This window comes from Hyaena hyaena, unplaced genomic scaffold (assembly GCF_003009895.1).
Source record: "Hyaena hyaena isolate Hyena2069 unplaced genomic scaffold, ASM300989v1 scaffold_737, whole genome shotgun sequence".
In the NCBI taxonomy this organism is placed as follows: domain Eukaryota; kingdom Metazoa; phylum Chordata; class Mammalia; order Carnivora; family Hyaenidae; genus Hyaena; species Hyaena hyaena.
The window spans coordinates 944689-964861 of NW_024081368.1; the positions used below are offsets into that span (position 1 = coordinate 944689).

At 38.2% G+C, this 20173-nt stretch overlaps 1 protein-coding gene across 2 annotated transcripts; it reads right to left on the bottom strand.

Annotated features, from left to right (window-relative positions):
* Nucleotides 1-624: 624 nt before the first annotated feature.
* Nucleotides 625-19839, bottom strand: LOC120220913 (cytochrome c oxidase subunit 6C). Of its 2 annotated transcripts, none has more exons than XM_039218132.1 (4): nt 19745-19839; nt 18605-18731; nt 10363-10491; nt 625-750 (listed from the first exon to the last, which is right to left on the bottom strand). In XM_039218132.1, the coding sequence occupies exons 2-3, from the start codon at nt 18716-18718 to the stop codon at nt 10378-10380; spliced, it is 228 nt and encodes a 75-aa protein (XP_039074063.1). In that variant the 5' UTR covers nt 18719-18731; nt 19745-19839; the 3' UTR covers nt 625-750; nt 10363-10377. The 2 variants fall into 2 exon arrangements, with proteins under 2 accessions (XP_039074063.1, XP_039074065.1); XM_039218134.1 differs by lacking the exon at nt 19745-19839 and adding an exon at nt 19342-19465.
* Nucleotides 19840-20173: the final 334 nt, after the last annotated feature.

A 20173-nucleotide genomic window follows, 5' to 3' on the forward strand; every position in this document is an offset into this window, starting at 1 on the left:
TAAAGTTCCCACACTCTTGTCATTAGAAGATGATACTCTAATACAACTTTTTTGGACTAGATATATATTCCAATTTACATATACATACAGAAAGATAGCTCTTCAACAGTGAGTAAGAGAACCTTTATATTTTATATTTATATTTTAATTATCTATTACATCTGGTAATTACTCCAGCAAGGCTTAAATGCTTAAATGTGATGCTCTTCTTTAAGTAAAACCTGCCATGTATATTCCTACTTTAAAGCCTGCACGTCACTGAAATTTACAAGACATTCTCATGACTGTCCAGGTCCACTGTGGAAGAAATCTTAAGTGACAGAAGCCCAAGGACGGATCTTACCAAAAAAAATGTTCTCCGTCCCTTCTATACTTTATGCTCTTAGTAGTTTGGTAGGCTCCTAGAGACCTCCTTAATTCATGATGCAGGACCAAGGAGGGCACCTAGCAGTATTTCAATGAAATTAACTCCAGAGCAATGAAGAAAAAAATCCTAAAACAATGAAACCTTTAAGAAATCTTGAAATCCAGTTATCTTCCTGAGGTTCATAAATAAGCAGAGTTAAAATCTCTAATTCTGACGCAAGCACACTGAAGTATCAGTAAGAATAAATGAGCAAAGACTTACTGTCCACCGTATCTGTTAGTTTATTTATCAAGAGAAACTATTCCATAACCCAACATTCATGTTTCATAGTTCAGGAACACAGGTCAGTGACAAACTTCCATGGAACTCAACCCAAAGAAATTCTGTGGAAAAAAAAACAGTGGCTTAGTTAATGACAAGCATTCTCTGCTAACACCTCACCACCCTTAAGGTCACATGAGGTCTACTCCTGCTTCTGGAGACTACATTTGGCTCACTCACCTTCTGCCCAGGAGAAGACCATTTCAGGCAGCCTGGGCTCCAGGTTCACTCTCTGCCAAGGTCCCTGACCGTCCTAAACAGTTCTGAGCATTCAACAGCTTACTCTGACTTCTTTTCATTCACCAAATTCTGCCTTTTTCTTCCCTCTCAAGTCCACTGTCCTCCATTCCCTTCTCACACCCACATACTGTTCTGAAAAGGAGCAGCCTGTCTGTTCTAAAGAGTATTTCTCTCCCTGTCTCCAAATCTGTTTTTCTCATTGGTTTTTAAACACAACTTCTCATTTAAAAAAAAAAAGATAAAACAAATATTTAAAAATTAGCCTGTTAACATCCAATTATGAAATGTAGAACCACTGTGGAAACTGAAAATGTCAAGGTTAAAAACCCATCAGTTAAGATTCGATACAGAATCATTAATATTTACTTGATCTTTTTATTCTTACCTTCAGTCTTTTTTTTCCCCCTGTGTAATGTTTACTAAACACAGAACACCCTTGGGGCGCCTGGGTGGCAGAGTTAAGCGTCCCACTCTTGGTTTCAACTCAGGCCGTGATCTCACAGTTTGTTTCAACCCCGCATCACACTCTGTGCTAACACTGTGGAGCTGGCTTGTGATTTTCTCTCTCCGCCTCTGCCCCTCCACCACTCACACTGTGTCTCAAACTTAAAAAAAAACAAAACAAACAAACAAAAAAGCCCACCCTTATATAAAATATTTTCTAGTTATGTAGTAATCTTATGTTCCTTTGTGAATATCATTTCTAATGGACATAATATAATCAATAGTCCATGGTATAAGAAAAATCATAATTCCTTATCAATTTTCCAACCTTTGGAAATAGTTCTTCCTGTTCTTTCTACTGTAGGTTATATGGTAGATATTTCATACATGCATTTATCTGCGTTTCAGATATTTCCTTTAAGATAAACAACTACAGGGGTGCCTGGGTGGCTCAGTCAGTTAAGTATCAGACCTGATTTCAGCTTGGGTTATGATCTCACAGTTTGTGAAATCAAGCTGCATGAAGAGCTCAGTGCTGACCGTACAGAGCCTACATGGGATTCTCTGTCTCCTCTCTGCCGCTCCCCCACTCACTCTCTCTCAAAAAATAAACTTAAAAAGCTGCAGCAACCAAACACTAATAGAACAAGAAAAACACACAAAACAGCAGGAAATATGGACTTGTTCCTAACTCTTGCCCCACCCCATCCTTTGTGCAGCACGCTGTGGTCAGGAGGAAACTGACCAATTCCTGGCTCCTCCCTCAGGGCAGAAGGTAAAGAATAAAAATCGCTTACGGCATTCTGACTTGTCTGAGAGCTTCCCAAGGGACTGTTCTCTAACTTGCCTATGTGGTACCAAGCGCCACTGGAACGGCGCGGCGTACTTGAGATATCAAAATGTAAGCCGCTGAAAGGGGTGGTAGGCCCCAGGACACGAGCTACAGAGGACCTGCGGCCTCACAGGCACCTATGGGCAAGAGACTATGAGCAGAGGAATACAACAGAACAGCTAACGCTCTAGAGGAAGTGGGGATGAGACCCTTAGAGAAATTTAACACTTAAAAAAAATCAACTGAGTATACACAAGAACTGGAACAAAAAACGTGCGTGCGTGCACACGCATACAAAGAAGATGTATCTCCAGAGAAACTCTGAGATGACCCCAAGCCTTTATGCCTGGTCATTTAGTGAAGATATTCTCCTGCATGGAGTTAACCCACAAAGACCGGGAGGGGATGGCTATTATTCAAATGCCATAATTTCAATAAAAGACAAAGGAAAAGGGGTGGATGGTCTATTCAAAGGAACAATAAATTTTCAAAAACTGACACTAAAGAAATAGACGCCTCTAACTAAAAAATGACTTTAAAACAAAGGTCTTAAATACTGCCCAATGAGCTAAAGGAAAACTTGGGACAGACAACTAAATGAAATCAGGAAAATGATATACAAACAAAATGTCAACAGAAAAATTGTTTTAAATTGAAATTATGGTCACAAAAATGCAATAACTGAACTGAAAAAATCTCTAGAGGGGTTCAACAGCAGACTCAGACAAAATAATCAGCATACTTGAAAACACTTCACTTGAATTATTGAGTCTGGGAGGAGCACAAAGAAAAGAAACAATAGAGCTTCAGGGACCTGTGGGACACAATCACAAACACCAATATATACATTATGGAAATCCCAGAAAAGAAAAAAGCAGAAGGCTTATTTACAGAAATAATGGCTGAAAACTCCCCAAATCTGAGGAAAGAAATACATATACAAATATAAGAAGTTACTTGGAAGTAGGATAAACTCAAGCCCACACCAAGACATATTACAATTACGCTCTCAAAAACCAAAGACAATACATCTTCAAAGCAACAAGAAAAAATCGATTCATCACCTACATCACCTCTGTAAGATCACCAGTGGATTTTTCACCAGAAACCTTTCAGGTCAGAAATCTGTCAGATGATTATATTTAAAGTGCTCACAAAAGAGTCAACCAAAAATACAATATCTAACAAAACTGTCCTTGAAATATGAGGATGAAATTAAGACACTCCTAGATAAACAAAAAAGCTAAAGGATCAGGAATTCTTCCCTGGACCTGCAATGGACGTTCTTCAAGTTGAAATAAAAGTATACTAAAGAGTAACTTGAAGTCATGTGAAAATATAAAGTTCTCTGGTAAAGGTAAGTATATGAACAAATATAAACCAGCATCACTGTAATTATTTCACAACTCTTAAGTTTGGAGGATTTAAAAAACAAAAAGCAAAAAACCCTATAAAACTATGTTAATGTGTACGCTACATATAATCTGTGACATTAATAGGAAAGCAAAGTTAAAGAGTAAAATTTTATTTGCGATTGAAGATATCAGTCTGAAGTAGACTGCTGTCTTTTGTTTTCTTTGTTGTTTTTTTTTTTTTTAAGTTTATTTGCTGAAGTGCCTGGATGGCTCAGTCGGTTAAATGCCCAACTTTGGCTCAGTTCATGATCTCACAGTCTCGGTTCAAGCCCCGCGTCAGGCTCTGCTGACAGCTCAGAGCCTGGAGCCTGCTTCCATCTGTCCTCTCTTCCCCCACTTGCACTCTGTCTCTCGCTCAAAAATAAACATTAAAAAAAATTTAAGTTTATTTATTTATTTTGAGAGAAAGAGCTAAAGCATGCATGAGCAAGGGAGGGGCAGAGAGGGAGGAAGAGAGAGACTCCCAAGCAGGCTCCATGCTGCCAGCGCAGATCCCAACACAGGACTTAAACCCACGAACCATGCCATGATACCTGAGCCAAAATCAATAATTGGAATCTTAGCCAACAGGGTCACTCAGGTGCCCCAGATTGTTGTAATTTTATCATGTCCTATACAATAGCAAATGTAACCACAAAAAAATATCCATAGAATATATACAAAAGGAAATAAGGGAATCAAAACATGTCACAACGACAACAACAAAAAAAAATCAAATAAATGCAAAGGCATTGAGAGGAAATGAAGGACAAAAAAACTAAGATATACAGAAACAATAAAATGGCAAAAATCTTTATCAGTAATCATCTTAAATATAAACAGTTTAAATTTCCCAAATGTTAGAGTGGCAGAATAAATAAAAAACAGGAGCCAATCATATGCTGTCTACAGGAGATTCACTCAATCTAAGGATACCACACAATTCGAAAATGAAAGGATGGAAAAAGATATTCCATACAAAATAATAATCAAGAGAACAAGAGAGATTGTACTATCATACAAAATTTTTAGTCAAAAAATGTTACAAGGAACAAAAACATTACATAAAGAAAGGTCAATTTACCAAGACAGAACAATTACATATGTACTAAACACCAGAGCTTGTGTGTGTGTGTGTGTGTGTGTGTGTGTGTGTGTGTGTGTGTGTGTGTGTGTGTAAGACCTTCACTGGCTACATTCTAAAACCTGCAGTGGATGCCTGAAAACATGGATAGTACTGAAACCTGTATATATACTATGCTTTTTCCTATAGGTACATACCTACAACAGTTTAACTTATAAATTAAGCACAGTAAGGGATTAACAATAAAACAGAACTTTTCTAATTGTTAATAGTACACTATAATAAAATTTACAGAACTGTGGTCTCTCTCAAAATATCTTGCTGTACCATACTCATCCTTCTTATGATCTAAAATGATAAAACACCTACTGGATGGGATAAAGGGATGAGGTAAAGGTACTGTGGCTAGCATTAAGCTACTACTGACCTTCTGACAATATTTTAGGAGCAGGATTGTCTACTAAGGGACCACAGTTAACCACAGGTAACTGAAACGGCCAAAAGCAAAACCACGGATAAGTGTGAACTACTGTAATGGCTAGAAGAACTAGACACAAGATCATTAAGATAGAGGACTTGAACAACACTACCCACTAGATGGACCTAACAGACAGACACAAAACAGAACATGCTACCCACCACCACCACAAAACACAATTTTCTCAAATATAGACAGACTGTCCAGGATAAACCATATGTTAAACCACAAAACAAGACTTAATAGATTTAAAAGACTGAAATTATACAGAGTGTCTTTGCTGATCACAATGGACTGAAACTAGAAATCAGTATCAGAAGGAAAATAGAAAAACCCACAAAAAAAATGTTGAAATTAAACATTAGCAAACCTTTAGGCTAAGAAAAAAAAGGAGAAGAATCAAATAACTTAAAACATTAGCAAACCTTTAGGCTAAGAAAAAAAAGGGAGAAGACTCAAATAACTAAAAACAGAAATGAAAAGGAACATTATAACTGATTTCACAGAAATAGAAAGGATTGTAAAATAATGCTATAAACAACTCTGTTGACAAATTAGATAACCTACATGAAACAGATTAATTCCTAAGATACAAATCAGGAAGTAACAGTAATATTGAACAGACCTTTAACTAATAAGGACCTTCCAATAGAGAAAAATCCAGGATGAGAGGGCTTCACAAGTGAATTCTACCAAACCCTTAAAGAATTTACACCAATCCTCCTCAAGCTCTTTAAAAAAAAAAAAAAAGGAACACTTCCAAATCCACTCTATGTATTATATTTTTATTTTCAGTGGAGAGAGACTGCCCCTACTACGTTTTCCTAACCATTTCCTATGTTTCCTCTTGTGAAAACATGATTGATAATTTCATTAAAGAACAGAAAACATTCTATAAGGCCAATATTACCCCAACACCAAAGCCCAGACAAATATAAGAAAACTACAGAATATCCCTGAGGAATACAGATGCAAAAACCCTTAACAAAATACTAGCAAAAAGAATTCAACAACTCATTAGAAAGATTATACAACATGAGGAAGTGAAATTTATTCTTGGAATATAAGGATGGTTCAACATACTACAATTAATGGAATACACCACAGAAGTAAACAAAAACCACATGATCATCTGAATGGAGAAATTTCAACTGAAAAATCTGATACCTTTTCATGATAAAAAACACTCCACAAAATACATAGTAATAAATCTAACCAAGGAGGTTAAAGACCTACCCTCTGAAAAACTGTAAGACACTGATGAAAGAAACTGAATAGAAAGATATACCATACTCACTGATTCAAGAGTTAATAAACACTGTTACAATGTCCATACTACCCAAAGCAACCTAGAGATTCAATGCTATCTCTTTCAAAATACCAATAGCATTGTTCACAGAACTAGAGCAAGTAATCCTAAAACGTATGTGGAAACACAAAGACCCTGAATAGCCAAAGCAATCTTCAGAAAGAACAAAGCTAGAGTTATCAATCCCAAATTTCAAAGTATTTTACACAGCAATAGTAATCAAAACAATATAGTACTGGCACAAAAACAGACACACAGATCAATGGAACAGAATAGAGCCCAGAAATAAACCCACACTTATATGGTCCATTAGTCTACATGACAAAGCAAGCAAGAATATATGGGGAAAAAATAATCTCTTCCGGGAAAACTGGCCCACTTTCTTATGCCATACACAAAAATAAATTCAAAATGGATTAAAGACCTAAATTTGAGACCTGAAACCATAAATGTCCCACAAGAAAGCATAGTAAGTAATCTCTTGGATGTCAACCTTAGCAACTTATTTATGGACATGTCTCCTCAGACAAGGGAAACAAAACGGAAAATAAACTATTTGGACCATACCAAAATAAAAAGCTTCTGCACACCAAAAGAAAGCATCAACAAAACGAAAAGGCAACCTACTGAACGGAAGAAGATACTTGTACACCAATTCTCTGATATGGGGTTAATATCCAAAGCATATAAAAAACTTACACAAGTCGATACCAAAAAACCCCCAAATAATCCAATTAAAGATAGGCAGAAGACCTGAACATTTTCCCAAATAAGACCTACAAGGCCAACAGATAAGTGAAAAGAAGTTCAATATCACTAATCATTAGGGAAATGCAAATCAAAACCACAATGAGATATTACCTCACACTAGTCAGAATACTATCTAAAAGACAATAAATAACAAGTGTCGGTGAGGATGTGGAGAAAAGGAAACTCTGGTACACACTGTTGGTAGGAATGTAAATTGGTGCAACCACTGTGGAAAATAGTACAGAGATTTTTCAAAAGTTAAAAATAGAATTACCATATGATCCAGTAATTCCACTACTGGGTATGTACACATACACAGGCACAATTATTACTCAGCCATAAAAAAGAATGAGATCTTGCTAACTGCAACAGTATGGATGAATCTGCAGGATATTATGCTAAGGGAAGCAAGTCAGGAAACACTCAAATAGAAGCAGATGCAGGAGGGGAGGAGAGATGGGTCAAACAGAGGAAAGGTTTTAAGAGGTACAAACTTCCAGATATAAAACAAGTCATGTGAATGAAAAGTAACAGTACAGGGAGAAAAAAATACTTAATAAATTAGGAACAAATGCAAACTACCACAACATAATAAAAGCCTTATATGAAAAGCCCACAGCTAATATCATACTTACTGGTCAAAGCCTGAAAGCTTTCTCTCTAAGATCAAGAAAAAGATAAGGATCCCTATTCTTACTACTTCTATTCGATACAGAACTGGAAGGACTAGCCAAACCAAGTAAGCAAGAGAAAGAAATAAAAGACATCCAAACTGGGAAGGAAGAAGTAAAACTATGCAGATGTCTTATAAGATGCAGTCTTATAAGTAGAACACCCTAAAGATTCCACGGGAAAAAAAAAAACAAAAACCAAAAAACTCAGAATAAACTAACTCAGCAAAGTTGCAGGATACAAAATCAACACACAAAAGCCGGTTGTATTTCTATCTACTAACAATAATCAGGAAAAAACTAAGAAAATAATTCCAATTACAATAGCATCCAAAAAAATAAAATACACAGGAATACTTAATCAAGAATGCAAAAGACCTATATATTCAAACTACCAAACACTGCTGAAAAAAATTAAAGATACAAATGAATGGAAAGGCATCTCATGTTCATGGAGTGGAATACTAAAAATTGCTAAGATGTCCAAAGTGATCTACATACATAATGCAATCCCTATCTCAACAGCATTTTTGCAGAAGTAGAAAAATCCACCTAAAATTCAGAGAGACTATCAAGGGACCCTGAATAATCAAACCAATCTGAAAAAAGACGACAAAGTTGGAGGACCAACACTTCCTAATTCCAAAACTTACTATAAAGCTATGGTAATCAAAATACTGTGGTACTGATATAAATATAAACCAATGAAACAGAATAGAGCCCAAAATAAACCCTCACATATAGAATCCAAAAATTACCAACAAAGGTACCAATATCATCCACTTGGGAATAGACAGTCTTCTCAACAAATGCTATTGGGAAACTGGATATTCACAAAGAAAGAAAGAAGCTGGACCCTTTTAGAATCTCATATCTCAAAATTAACTCCAATGGATCAAAGACCTAAAAGTAACAGCTAAAACTATAAAACTTATAAGAAATAAGAGAAGCTTTGGGGCGCCTGGGTGGCTTAGTCGGTTAAGCGTCCAACTTTCACTTTGGTCATGATCTCGCGGTTCGTGGGTTCGAGCCCCGCGTCGGGCTCTGTGCTGACTGCCAGCTCAGAGCCTGGAGCCTGTTTCAGTCTGTGACTCCCTCTCTCTCTGACCCTCCCCTGCTCACGCTGTCTCTCTCTCTCTCTCCTAGAAATAAATAAAACATTAAAAAATTTTTTTTTTTTTTTAAATAAATAAGAGAAGATTCAAGGCATTTGAACTTATAAGAAAAAGTAACAGGGGCACCTGTGTGGCTCAGTCAGTTAAGCGTCCAGCTTTGGCTCAGTTCATGACCTTGCGGTTTGTGGGTTTGAGCCTCACATCGGGCTCTGTGCTGACAGCTCAGGGCCTGGAGCTTGTTGGATTCTGTGTCTCCCTCTCTCTCTGCCCCACCCTCTCCCTCTCTCTCCCTCTCTTTCTCTCTCTCTCTCTCTCTCAAAAATGAATAAACATTAAAAAAAAAAGAATTTCAACAAATTAAAAAACAAAGGTTCCCTGACATTGGGTTTGGCAGATTATTTGGATAGGACACCAAAAGCACAGGCAACAAAAACAAAAATTACACAAATTAGACTCCATCAAAATTTTAAATGTCTGTGCAAAGGACACAATCAACAGAGTGAAAGGCAATCTCTAGAATGGGAGAAAATATCTACAAATCATATATCTGATATAAGAGTTTAAAGAACTACAACTCAACAACAAAAAAACCCAATGTGATTAATATAGGTGAAGTACCTGATGAGAAAAGATGCTCAACATCATTAACCATTAGGGAAATAAAAATGAAAATCAAAATCTAGTACCACTTCACACCCATTAGGAGGCTACTATGGGGGGAAAAAAAAACAGAAAACAAGTACTGGCAAGGTTATGTGGTGAAACTGAAACCCTTCTGCAGTGTTGATAGAGTTTAAAATGGTGCAAGTGCTATATTAAACAGTATAATGGTTCCTTAAAATAAAGATGGAACTACTGTATGATCCAACAACTCTACTTCTGGGTAAATACTCAAAAGTATTAAAAGGAGGGATTTTAAAGAGATATCTGCACGTATTACAGCAACATTATTTACAATGGTCAGAAGGTGAAAGCAATCCAAATGTCCACCAAAGATGAATGAAAAAGCAAAATACATACCATGGGATGTTATTTAGCCTTAAAGGAAAGAAATTCTGACACTATAACAGATGAATTCTGAGGACATTATATTAAGTAAAATAAGCCTGAAACAAAAAGACAAATAATGTATGTTTCCACTTAAATAAAGTACCCATAGTAGTCAAATTCAGAGACAGTAAATAGAATGATGGTTGCCAGTGAATGGGGGGAATGGAGAGTGGATCAATGGATAATTTTGCAAGATGAAAAGTTCTGGAGATCGGTTGTACAACAACGTGAAGGTATTTAACAATCTGTGTATTTTACCACAATTTAAAAAAGATTTTTAAACAGTAACTTCAAACAGCTACATTACCTTTACACTCCAAAATCACTTTGCACTCTGAAAGATACCAGCCTTCCTCATCTCCTCAAAATCTTTCATGGAATCATAATTTCTGTAGAAATCTGCATATGCCTTCTTTCTTGGTTCGGCCACAGCAAACTAAAAAGTAACATATCCCATTAGGGCTTATTTTTTAAATCATTAGAAACAATATCCAAAGACAACACAAATAATGTTTGTTCACCTTTAACTTGAACTCTGTATTTCCTAAGGCAAACGTTGGAAGCATTAACACAGATGCAAGGGAAGAGCCTCATGGAAACTACTCAGCAAGAGCAAGAGGGGCCCTCCTTGCCTAGCAATAGATTACCCCTTTTTTTGGGTGTGGGTGTGTACACTGGTAAGAGCCAAATGAAGATACCCAGAAAGCTAAAAGGTTTTAGGGAGAAGAAAGCTGCCTTCCCTTCAGCAAAACCCAAATATCCCCACAGCTGACACATGCTAAAAAATTCTGGTTCAATTTAAGTTACGTTAATTTCAAAGGACTCAGGTCAATTCAGTACCCACCTGATTCTAAAAGGCACAAGAAGAGGGCGCCTGGGTGGCTCAGTCGGTTAAGCGTCCAACTTCAGCTCAGGTCATGATCTCATGGTTCATGGATTTGAGCCGTGTCGGGCTCTGTGCTGACAGCTAGCTCAGAGCCTGGAGCCTGCTTCAGATTCTGTGTCTCCCTCTCTCTCTGACCCTCCTTTGCTCATACTGTCTCTCTCTCGCTCTCTCTCAGAAATAAATAAAACATTTAAAAAAATAAAAATAAAAGGCACAAGAAGCTTTCTATCTGGTAAGAACAGTTCCAGGTAATTTATCCTTCAACATCATTTAAGTGCTTAGAATAGACACTGAACTGTTTTACAGATGAGGTATTGGGACTCAGAATTTAAATAACCTGATTAAGGTCTAGGAAGAAGCACCAGTTGGTAGATGAGTCAACCAGGATTCAAACCCAGGTGTGTCATTTGACAAAGATTTTATTTTCCAAAAAACACTACATACTGGATTTCAATGTATGGGTTATAATACAAAATCAAATCCTAATCCTGCATATAAAAAACAGTAAAAAGTTTTTTGAGTCCCAAACTATATCCATTAAGGTATTGCAGAAATACACAGAATCATGACACTTGGTACTAATAGGTAAGAGGCCTTTACTTGGCAAACTTTACTGCCTCGCCTTCTATCTAAATTCCCAACTTCTTTCTTCCAGGGAAACCAAGAGGCAAGAGCCCCAATGCAACCCTCTGAACTGAGGCCATCCCATTACCCAGAAGGTAACTGAGCATTTGTTGGAACAAGAAAAATATTTTTACTTTTAAAAATATGGTCCACTAGGGGTGCCTGGGTGGCTCAGGTGGTTGAGTGTCCGACTTTGGCTCAGGTCATGATCTCGCGGTTGTGGATTCAACCCCCACGTTTGGGCTCTGTGCTGACATCTTAGAGCCTGCTTCAGATTCTGTGTCTCCCTCTCTCTCTCTGTCCCTTCGCTGCTCAAACTCTCTCTCTCAAAAACAAAACATTAAAAAAATTTTTTTAGTAAAAATAAAAACATGGTACACTAAGGCAGACAAAAATAAAGTAAAAGCTCAGTCAGTGAACCCCAAAATAAAAACAAATGGGTTTTATAGCCCCACCTAAATTATTTTGTCTTCCGTTACACTCTAGACTTTTTTTAAGTCAAAACTCCGGACTTCAGCAAAAAATATAAACTATCAAATTAGATCCACTAAAAAAAATATAAACTATCAATTTAGATCCACTACACCATGAGTTACTTAAAAGCCATAAAATCTAGATCTGAGGCCCTACACAAAACAAGCTAATACCTCAAAGTTTAGGACAAGCCTAATGTATATAATAGTAATTGCTCTACCTACAGGGAAGATCCCATCAGGAAATATCTTGCCTCAAAATCTAACCCATATTCGTGAATTTAGGCTTAGCAGATTAACTTAACCAAAAATGATTTACTGGTTGGTTCATGTAAAAAGCATAGAATTTTATTGAAATTGTGAATGTAAGTTAAGAATAAAGGCCAAATCAACAAAGTGAATTACACTAACTGGACTGGGGAAATGAAGGAAGCAACCATCTACCAAGAGAATCAAATTTACACCTGTCTTATTTCTTTAATAAGAATTTGGATTCCTTAATGCTTTGGGAACTTTCCAACCAATCAAACACTAACTGTACACAAACACTAATCTACCAAGCAAATTTTAAAACTTCATTAAGGATGGATGAACTATGGGTCTGCCATGGTCCTGGCTCTTAATTTAGTAGAAGAGACACACACTAAAGAAAGTATTACTTAAAATACAATGTGCTCAATACTGTAAAAAAACAGTCTGGTAAAAATGACTGAGAACCTAGCAGAGCACAACCAACCTGGATGAATAGGCTGCAATTCCAAAAAGGAAACATTTGAGTCGGTCTTGAGGATAAACTGGAATTTGCCTCAGGGGTGTGATGAAGACATTACCTTTGTATACAAACTAACGGGAGAAAGCAGAATTGGGTAACAGCAACTAGTTACAAAGGGCTGGAGAACTGGGTATATTAGTACTGCTAGGAAGATGATGGAAAGGCAGAAAGGGCTAATCAAAAGGTATCTTAAAATCAAAACTAAATTCCAGCAAATCATCCCTGATCCATTAGTGAGCAATGATACCAATTTAGAAGATTGCAGCCAGTAGTTAATGTATTTACTATAGACCAAAAGTTTGAAAGCCACTGCACACGGGGCATTCAGGAACCCAATGACACAAACATCTTTTTTTTTTTTTTTTAAGTTTATTTATTTATTTTGAGAGAGAGAGCACAAGCAGTTGAGGGTCAGAGAGGGAAAGAATTCCAAGCACTAGCAGTGGGGAACCCGAAACAGGGGCTCAAACCATGAGATAATGACATGAGCGAAAACCACAATTCAGACTCTTACTTAACCAACTGAACCATCCATGCACCCCAAACAGATCTATTCTAGAAGTTAAGGTTAACAGTGGCAAGAATCCACACAAGTTACAAAGGCCTCAAGTTTGGCAGAGACAATGAGGACACTGAGAGTGAAGAAATGAGTCCCCTAAACTTCTCTCACTTCCACTTCACATCCATCCATCCTTTTCCCACATTTATTTCATGCCCACTATATGCCAGGTAGAAAAGATCTCATGGAGCAAAGGGTTTACTGTCTTGTGCTTGTCTCTTCAAAGGGTCTCAAAGTACCAATCTCTTAGTGTTTTGCTCAAGCTCTTCTCTCCCTTCAGTTCTTCAAATTCACCCTTTCAAGGCACAAATTCTACCTTTTCTATCAAAGAGCTATGACCCACACTGTGACCCACAATATCCCACCGAAAGAAACAAAGACATCAATCAACTGTCAGAGTACAGATCCCTAGTACATGGAGGAAAGGTCCTTCTTGCCCATCTTTAATTCTTCCAAACTGTACATAATCTGCTCCAGGAATAGCTATGGGAAATGAAATGTTGTTTCATTTTTATTGTCTTGCAAGAATATCTAATTTTTTCACCTCCCCCAACTTGACTCTAACTTCTTTAAAGACACATGTTTAGATGTATATACACTTACTATACTCCAAAGCACCTGGAACTCTATACCACCTACCACTGTACTAAATTTTAGACACTACATCTTATTCAACAGATACTTTTAAGCATCTATTTGTGGGCCAGGCAACTGACATCAGGGTGCCAATGTGAACAAAAAAGCACCCTGCCCTAATGAGGTTCACAGTCTACTAAAAAATAGAAAAACGCTAAAATTATTAAGTACAAAGCACTGCAAAGCTTTAATTCTCTCATGGGCCATTATAACACATGGTCATAAAAATGTGTATTATCATAAACATTTTTATAGAAAAAAGTTATAAATGCCACATGGAGACTTACAGAAATATAAACGATATAGAGTATTCTAGGAAAAAGGTGACGTAGGAACACCAGGAATCTCTCCCAACCTAGACAACAACTGCACTAGCACAATCTGTCTAAGGTCACTATCCTGAAACTTTCGATCTCTTGAAGGCATACAATTTCCAGAGGAAGGCTTAAACTGTAAATTGCAATCAGGTTAATTTCATTCACTTTGAGCTTTTAACAACTTAACAGCTACCTATTCCTCACCCCCCCAAGGAAGGCAGCTGTGCACATGTTCCTGGAGCAGCCTTCACACAGCTGTGTGGAACCAAGATGGGAAAGAAGGACCCTCCCCACCACATACAAGGGACCAGTACTCTGAGAGCTGACTGCTGCTTTTGTTCAGAGCCACTAACAGACTGGTGGTCATTGCTGCTGCACTTCCCCTACTGCTGCAAGCCTCTTTTTGACCAGCTGAGCAACTTCCAAGGAACTTAACAGGACAGAGCACCTTTTTCCCCATTCCCTTCTTTTTTCTCTTTTTCTCTTTTTCGGAGCCAGACATTAAAGACTAGGACATTCAAAGGCATCTACATATACAATTCTCACAGAGATTGCAGAATGGATTAAAAAATGACCCAACTAGGGGCGCTTGGTGACTCAGTCAGTTAAGCATCCAACTTCAGCTCAGGTCCAACTTCGAGCCCCACATCAGGCTCTGTGCTGACAAGTCAGAGCCTGGAGCCTGCTTCAGATTCTGTGTCTCCCTCTCCCTCTGCCCCTCTCCTGCTCACACCATCTCTCTAGAAAAATGAATAAATGTTTAAAAATTTTTGAAAAAAAAATGACCCAACTATATATGCTATCTACAATAGACTCATTTCAGTTCCAAAAATACAAACAGATTGAAAGCGAAAGGGTGAAAAAAGATGTCCTATGCAAACAGTAACCAAAGAGAGTGGTTATACTAGGAGTGGCTATACTAGTATCAGACAAAATAGACTTTAAATCAAAAAAATTATGAGATAATAAAAGATACACTTCATAAAAGCGTCAATAAGGCAACAACTTATAAAAATTAGAAACATTTACTCACCTAATAACACCAGCAAAATATATAAAGCAAAAATTGACAGAAATGAAAAGAAAAATAGTTCTCCAATAACAGTTGAAGACTTTAATAGCCCAATCTCAATAATAGACAACACCAGGCCTAAGTAAGGAAAGAGAGGACTTAACTTGTTAAACCAACCTAATCTAACACATATACAAAGAACACTCCACCCAACAACAGAAAACACATTCTTCTCAATTTCACATGGGATATTTTCCAGGATAGACCAAATAGGCCACAAATTAAGTCTCAATAGATTTAAAAAGACACACAAAATATGTTCTCTGATCACAACTGGATGAAATTAAAATCAGTAACAGAAGGAAAACTGGAAAATTCATAAAACTATAAAGATTAAGCAACAAGCATTTAAACAACCAATGGATCAAAGAAGAAATCATGAAGGAAATTAGAAAATACTTAGAGACAAATGAAAATGAAAGCACAACACACCAAAACATGGGACACAGTGAAAGCAGTGCTAAGGGGGGACATTCTTAGCTATAAATACACATTTTAAAAAACAATATTGGGGACGGGATGCCTGGGTGGCTCAGTTGATTAAGTGTCCAATTTCAGCTCAGGTCATGATCTCACAGTTTGTGGGTTCAAGATCCACGTTGGGCTCTGTGCTGACAGCTCAGAGCCTGGAGCCTCCGTCGGATTCTGTGTCTTCCCCTCTCCCTGCCCCTCCCATGCTCATGTACTGTCTCTCTCTGTCTCTCAATAATAAATAAGAAAGTTAAAAAAATATATAAATAAATGTAAAAAAATAAGAGAGATCTCAAATCAACAACCTAACATTACAACTTAAGGAACCAGGAAAAAGAACAAAATAAACCAAAAGCTAGAAGGAAGGAAATAATAAAGATTAGAGCAGAGATCAACAAAACAGCTAGGAAAACAAAAGAGAAAAACCAACAAGGCCAAAAATTGGTTCTTCAAAAACAAACAAAATTGACAATCCTTTAGCAAGATGGGCAAAGAAGCAAGGAGTGAAGATTCAAATTACTAAAATCAGAAATGAAAGCGGGGACATTACTACAGATTCTACAGAAATAAAAAGGATTATAAGAGAATAGTATGAACAATTATACACAGACTGGACAACCTATATGTAATGGATAAATTTCTACAAACACAACACATGCCAAGACTAAATCACAAAGAAAAAAATCTGAATAGAACTATAACTACTAAGGATATTGAATCAGTAATCAAAAATGTCCCATCAAAGAAAAGCCCTGGACCAGATGACCATTGGTTAATTCTACAAAAAAAAAAAAAAAAAAAAAAAAAAAAAACCCAGAAAACTAAAGAATACCAATCCTTCTGAAATCTTTCCAAGCAACTGAAGTAGAGGAACACTAACTCATTTTATGAGACCAGCATTACCCTGATACCAAAGCCACACAAAACAGAAAACTACAGACCAATATCCCCTACGAACACTGATGCAAAACTCCCTGACACAATACTAATAAATTGAATTCAGCAGCATATTAAAAAGACTGTACACCATTACCAAGTGAGGTTTATTCCTGGAATGCATGGATGGTTGAACATACAAAATCAATGTAATACCCATTAAAAGAATAAAACACACAGACACACAAGAATCTCAATGCAGACAAAGCATTTGACAAACTCAACATCCTTTCATGATGAAAAAAGGAACACTCAAACTAGGAACAGAATGAAATTACCTCCACATAACCCACAAGAATTTTTGTCACTTCTATTCGACACAGTACTCTTAAGTTCTAGCTAGAGCAATTAGGCAAGCAAGAGAAATAAAAGGCATCCAAATGAGAAAGGAAGAAGCAAAGTCATCTGTCTACAGATGATATGTGTAGAAAACCCTAAAAATTCAACACAGAAAAAAACTGTTAGAAATGTAAGATGGTGCTACAAAAATAGTATGGTAGTTGCTTAAAAAATAACATGCAGAATTACCAAATGATCCATCAATTCCACTTCTAGATATATACTGAAAAAATTAAAAGCAGGGCCTTGAAGAGATACCGGTAACCCATGTTCATAGAAGCATTACTCACGAAACTTAAAACATGGAAGCCACCCAAGTGTCCATCAAAGGTGAATGAATAAGCAACCTGTGGCACCGACATACCATGGTATTATTCAGCCTTAAAAAGCAAAAAAATTCTAACACACACTACAACATAAAACTTGAAGACATTATGCTAAGTGAAATAAGCTAGTTACAAAAAGACAAAATATGTATGATTCCATTTACATGGGTATCTAGAGTAGTCAAATTAAGACACAGAAAATAGAACTGTTCCATGGGCTGGGAGTGGGGAAGAAGGGAAGGGACGGGTTTATTGTTAAATGGGTATAGTTTCAGTTTTACAAGATGAAAGAGTTATAGAGATGGATGGTGGTGATGGTCATACAACATTATAAATGTATTTAATACCACTGAGTTGTATACATAAAAATGGCTAAATTTTGTATAATCTACCAGAATACAAAAAGATTACTATATATTATTTAAAAAGCCCAAAGTGCAGAACGGTAAAATTCAGTGAAGGCAGAGCATTAAAATGCAGTTCTGTGGCAACAAATTCTTAAGGCTACTAAAAAAAACTACTGCCTTCCCGACATCCCTCCGCTTTAATACAATTATACCCTTGTGTTACAGACCGAACTGTGTCTTCCAACGCTCATGTGTTGAAGTCTTAGGCCCTCAATATCTCAGAATGTAACCGTATTTGGAGACCGGTCTTTAAAGAGGTAAATTAAAATGAGGTTTGTAGCGTGAATCCAAATCCAGTACGACTAGCATCCTTGCAAGAGGAAATTCAAACAAAAACACGCTAGCACGGAGAACCACGTGAAGACAAAGGGAGAAACCCACCTACAAGCCAAGGACGGAGGCCGCAAAAGAAATCCACCTTGCAGCCACACTGATCCTGGATCTCTAGCCTCCAAAACAGTAAATAAGTCTGTTGTGTAAGCCACCCGATTTGTTGTACTTGGTCTGGCAGCCCTAGCAAACTAAGACAGCTTCCTTTAAAGTTGAAGAGGAAGCTATCCAGGGAATATGAGGTAGTTTCATGTCACACTGAGGTAAATGGAGGAAGGGGGCACATTAAAGAGGGAGTTTCTTTAGAAGACTCAGAACTACTTATGAAAATAAAATACATTTTTAAATTTAAAACACATTTTCTGGGCCATAGGCACAAAGTAGAAAGCAAACATACATACCTTATAGAAAGCTGCAACCCCCAGGGACACAGCGAATGCTCCAACGATATGAAATCGCAGGCGCTTGGCCAGAAGGCCTCGCATCTGAGGTTTCATCAAAGCACCGGAAGTCATGGTAGTTATTCTCCTTTAAAGGTAAAATATTAACAATAAGTCTTAGAACATAAAAAGATATCTAAAAGGCTCTTACAATAACGCACTTCAGTACCTAGAGGGGCAGAGGCATGATTCCTCCCACAAAGCTTACGGTGTTTAAAAGCTTAGCCTCCTTCATGGTTTTGTGGGGGGATTTTTCCCTCTTGCACCCTGAACGACAACCCTAAATGAGCCACGTCATTGCGGCACAACAGTAAGGAGGCAGCAAAAACTACAAACAAAATTACTTCGACCACGGGAAAGTTAAGCAGTGGCTCCAGACGGACAAGTGCAAGCGCATTGATAGCGTTTACTCTTGTGCGAGCTTGCTATCAGCTCATAAATCCCACTGCTCTGACGAGAAAACTGGGGCACACGAAGGAGACTTTTCCAAGGTCACGCGGTGAAAGACTGAACTCCGGCAGGGGCCCAGCCGTGGCCTCCAGGGCCCACCTAGGGACCCCGCAGACCTTCCGCCAAAGCGGCCGGGGCGCTGGGAGGCTGCTGGACGCCCACCCCCACCCCATTCCACCCGGCACGGCGACCCTTCTCCAGCTTCCAGAGAGCAGAATCACCAAAGTTCCCACACAGCGAGCACAGACCCTACGCTGCCCCGGAGCCTCGAGACCGCCTGAGGAAGAAACCGCCGCTCCCTTTTCACAGGTGAAAACGCTGGGGCCAGACAAATCAAATGACCTAACCAAGGTCACAACGACTGGAGGAAAAAACACAGCAGAGACCAGGCCCGGGCTGGCCGCCTCCGAGGCCCAGCTGCCTCCTCCAGACCCCAGCAGCCCAGCCTGCCCTCGGGGGCCCCCGCGGACAGCCGCGCGACCCTCCAGACGCCGAGGTGGGGGTGTGCAGGGGTCGAGCCGGCGAGAAGTTAAAAGCTCCTAACGGCAGAGATGCAAGCACAACTCAACTCCAGGGCAGAGCGAGAGCTAGCAACGGGATGCAGCAGTTATGAGAGGCCAGACGAAGGACGCAAAGGAGAACGATACTCACCTCAACACCAACCTCAAACCCAACGTCCTTCCTGATTCAGTAATGGACGGCTGAACGCAGGCGCAGAAGCAACGAGAGGACGGAGCGACGGTGGCCGGAAGAGTTCAAAAGACCTCCAGCGCGCCTCCAAATGCTCACAGCTGAAATTTAAGGATGTGATTAGTTTCTAACCTGTGCGACGTTAGACTAAGGACTTGACCTTCTGAGTCTGTTTCCTTAGTAAATTGGAAATTTTCTTACTCATATACACAGTTGGTATGAATTTATTAGAGAATACAAAGGTAGTTAATATGTGAATTTTTTTAAATGTACCTTACAAATACAGTGCAAACCGTCCTGGGCTCACATAGTGCACGAACTGTGTGCACAAACCACCACTTTCACTACAACTACCCTCATGTGAATAATCGTTTGGTTTGGGTAAAGGGT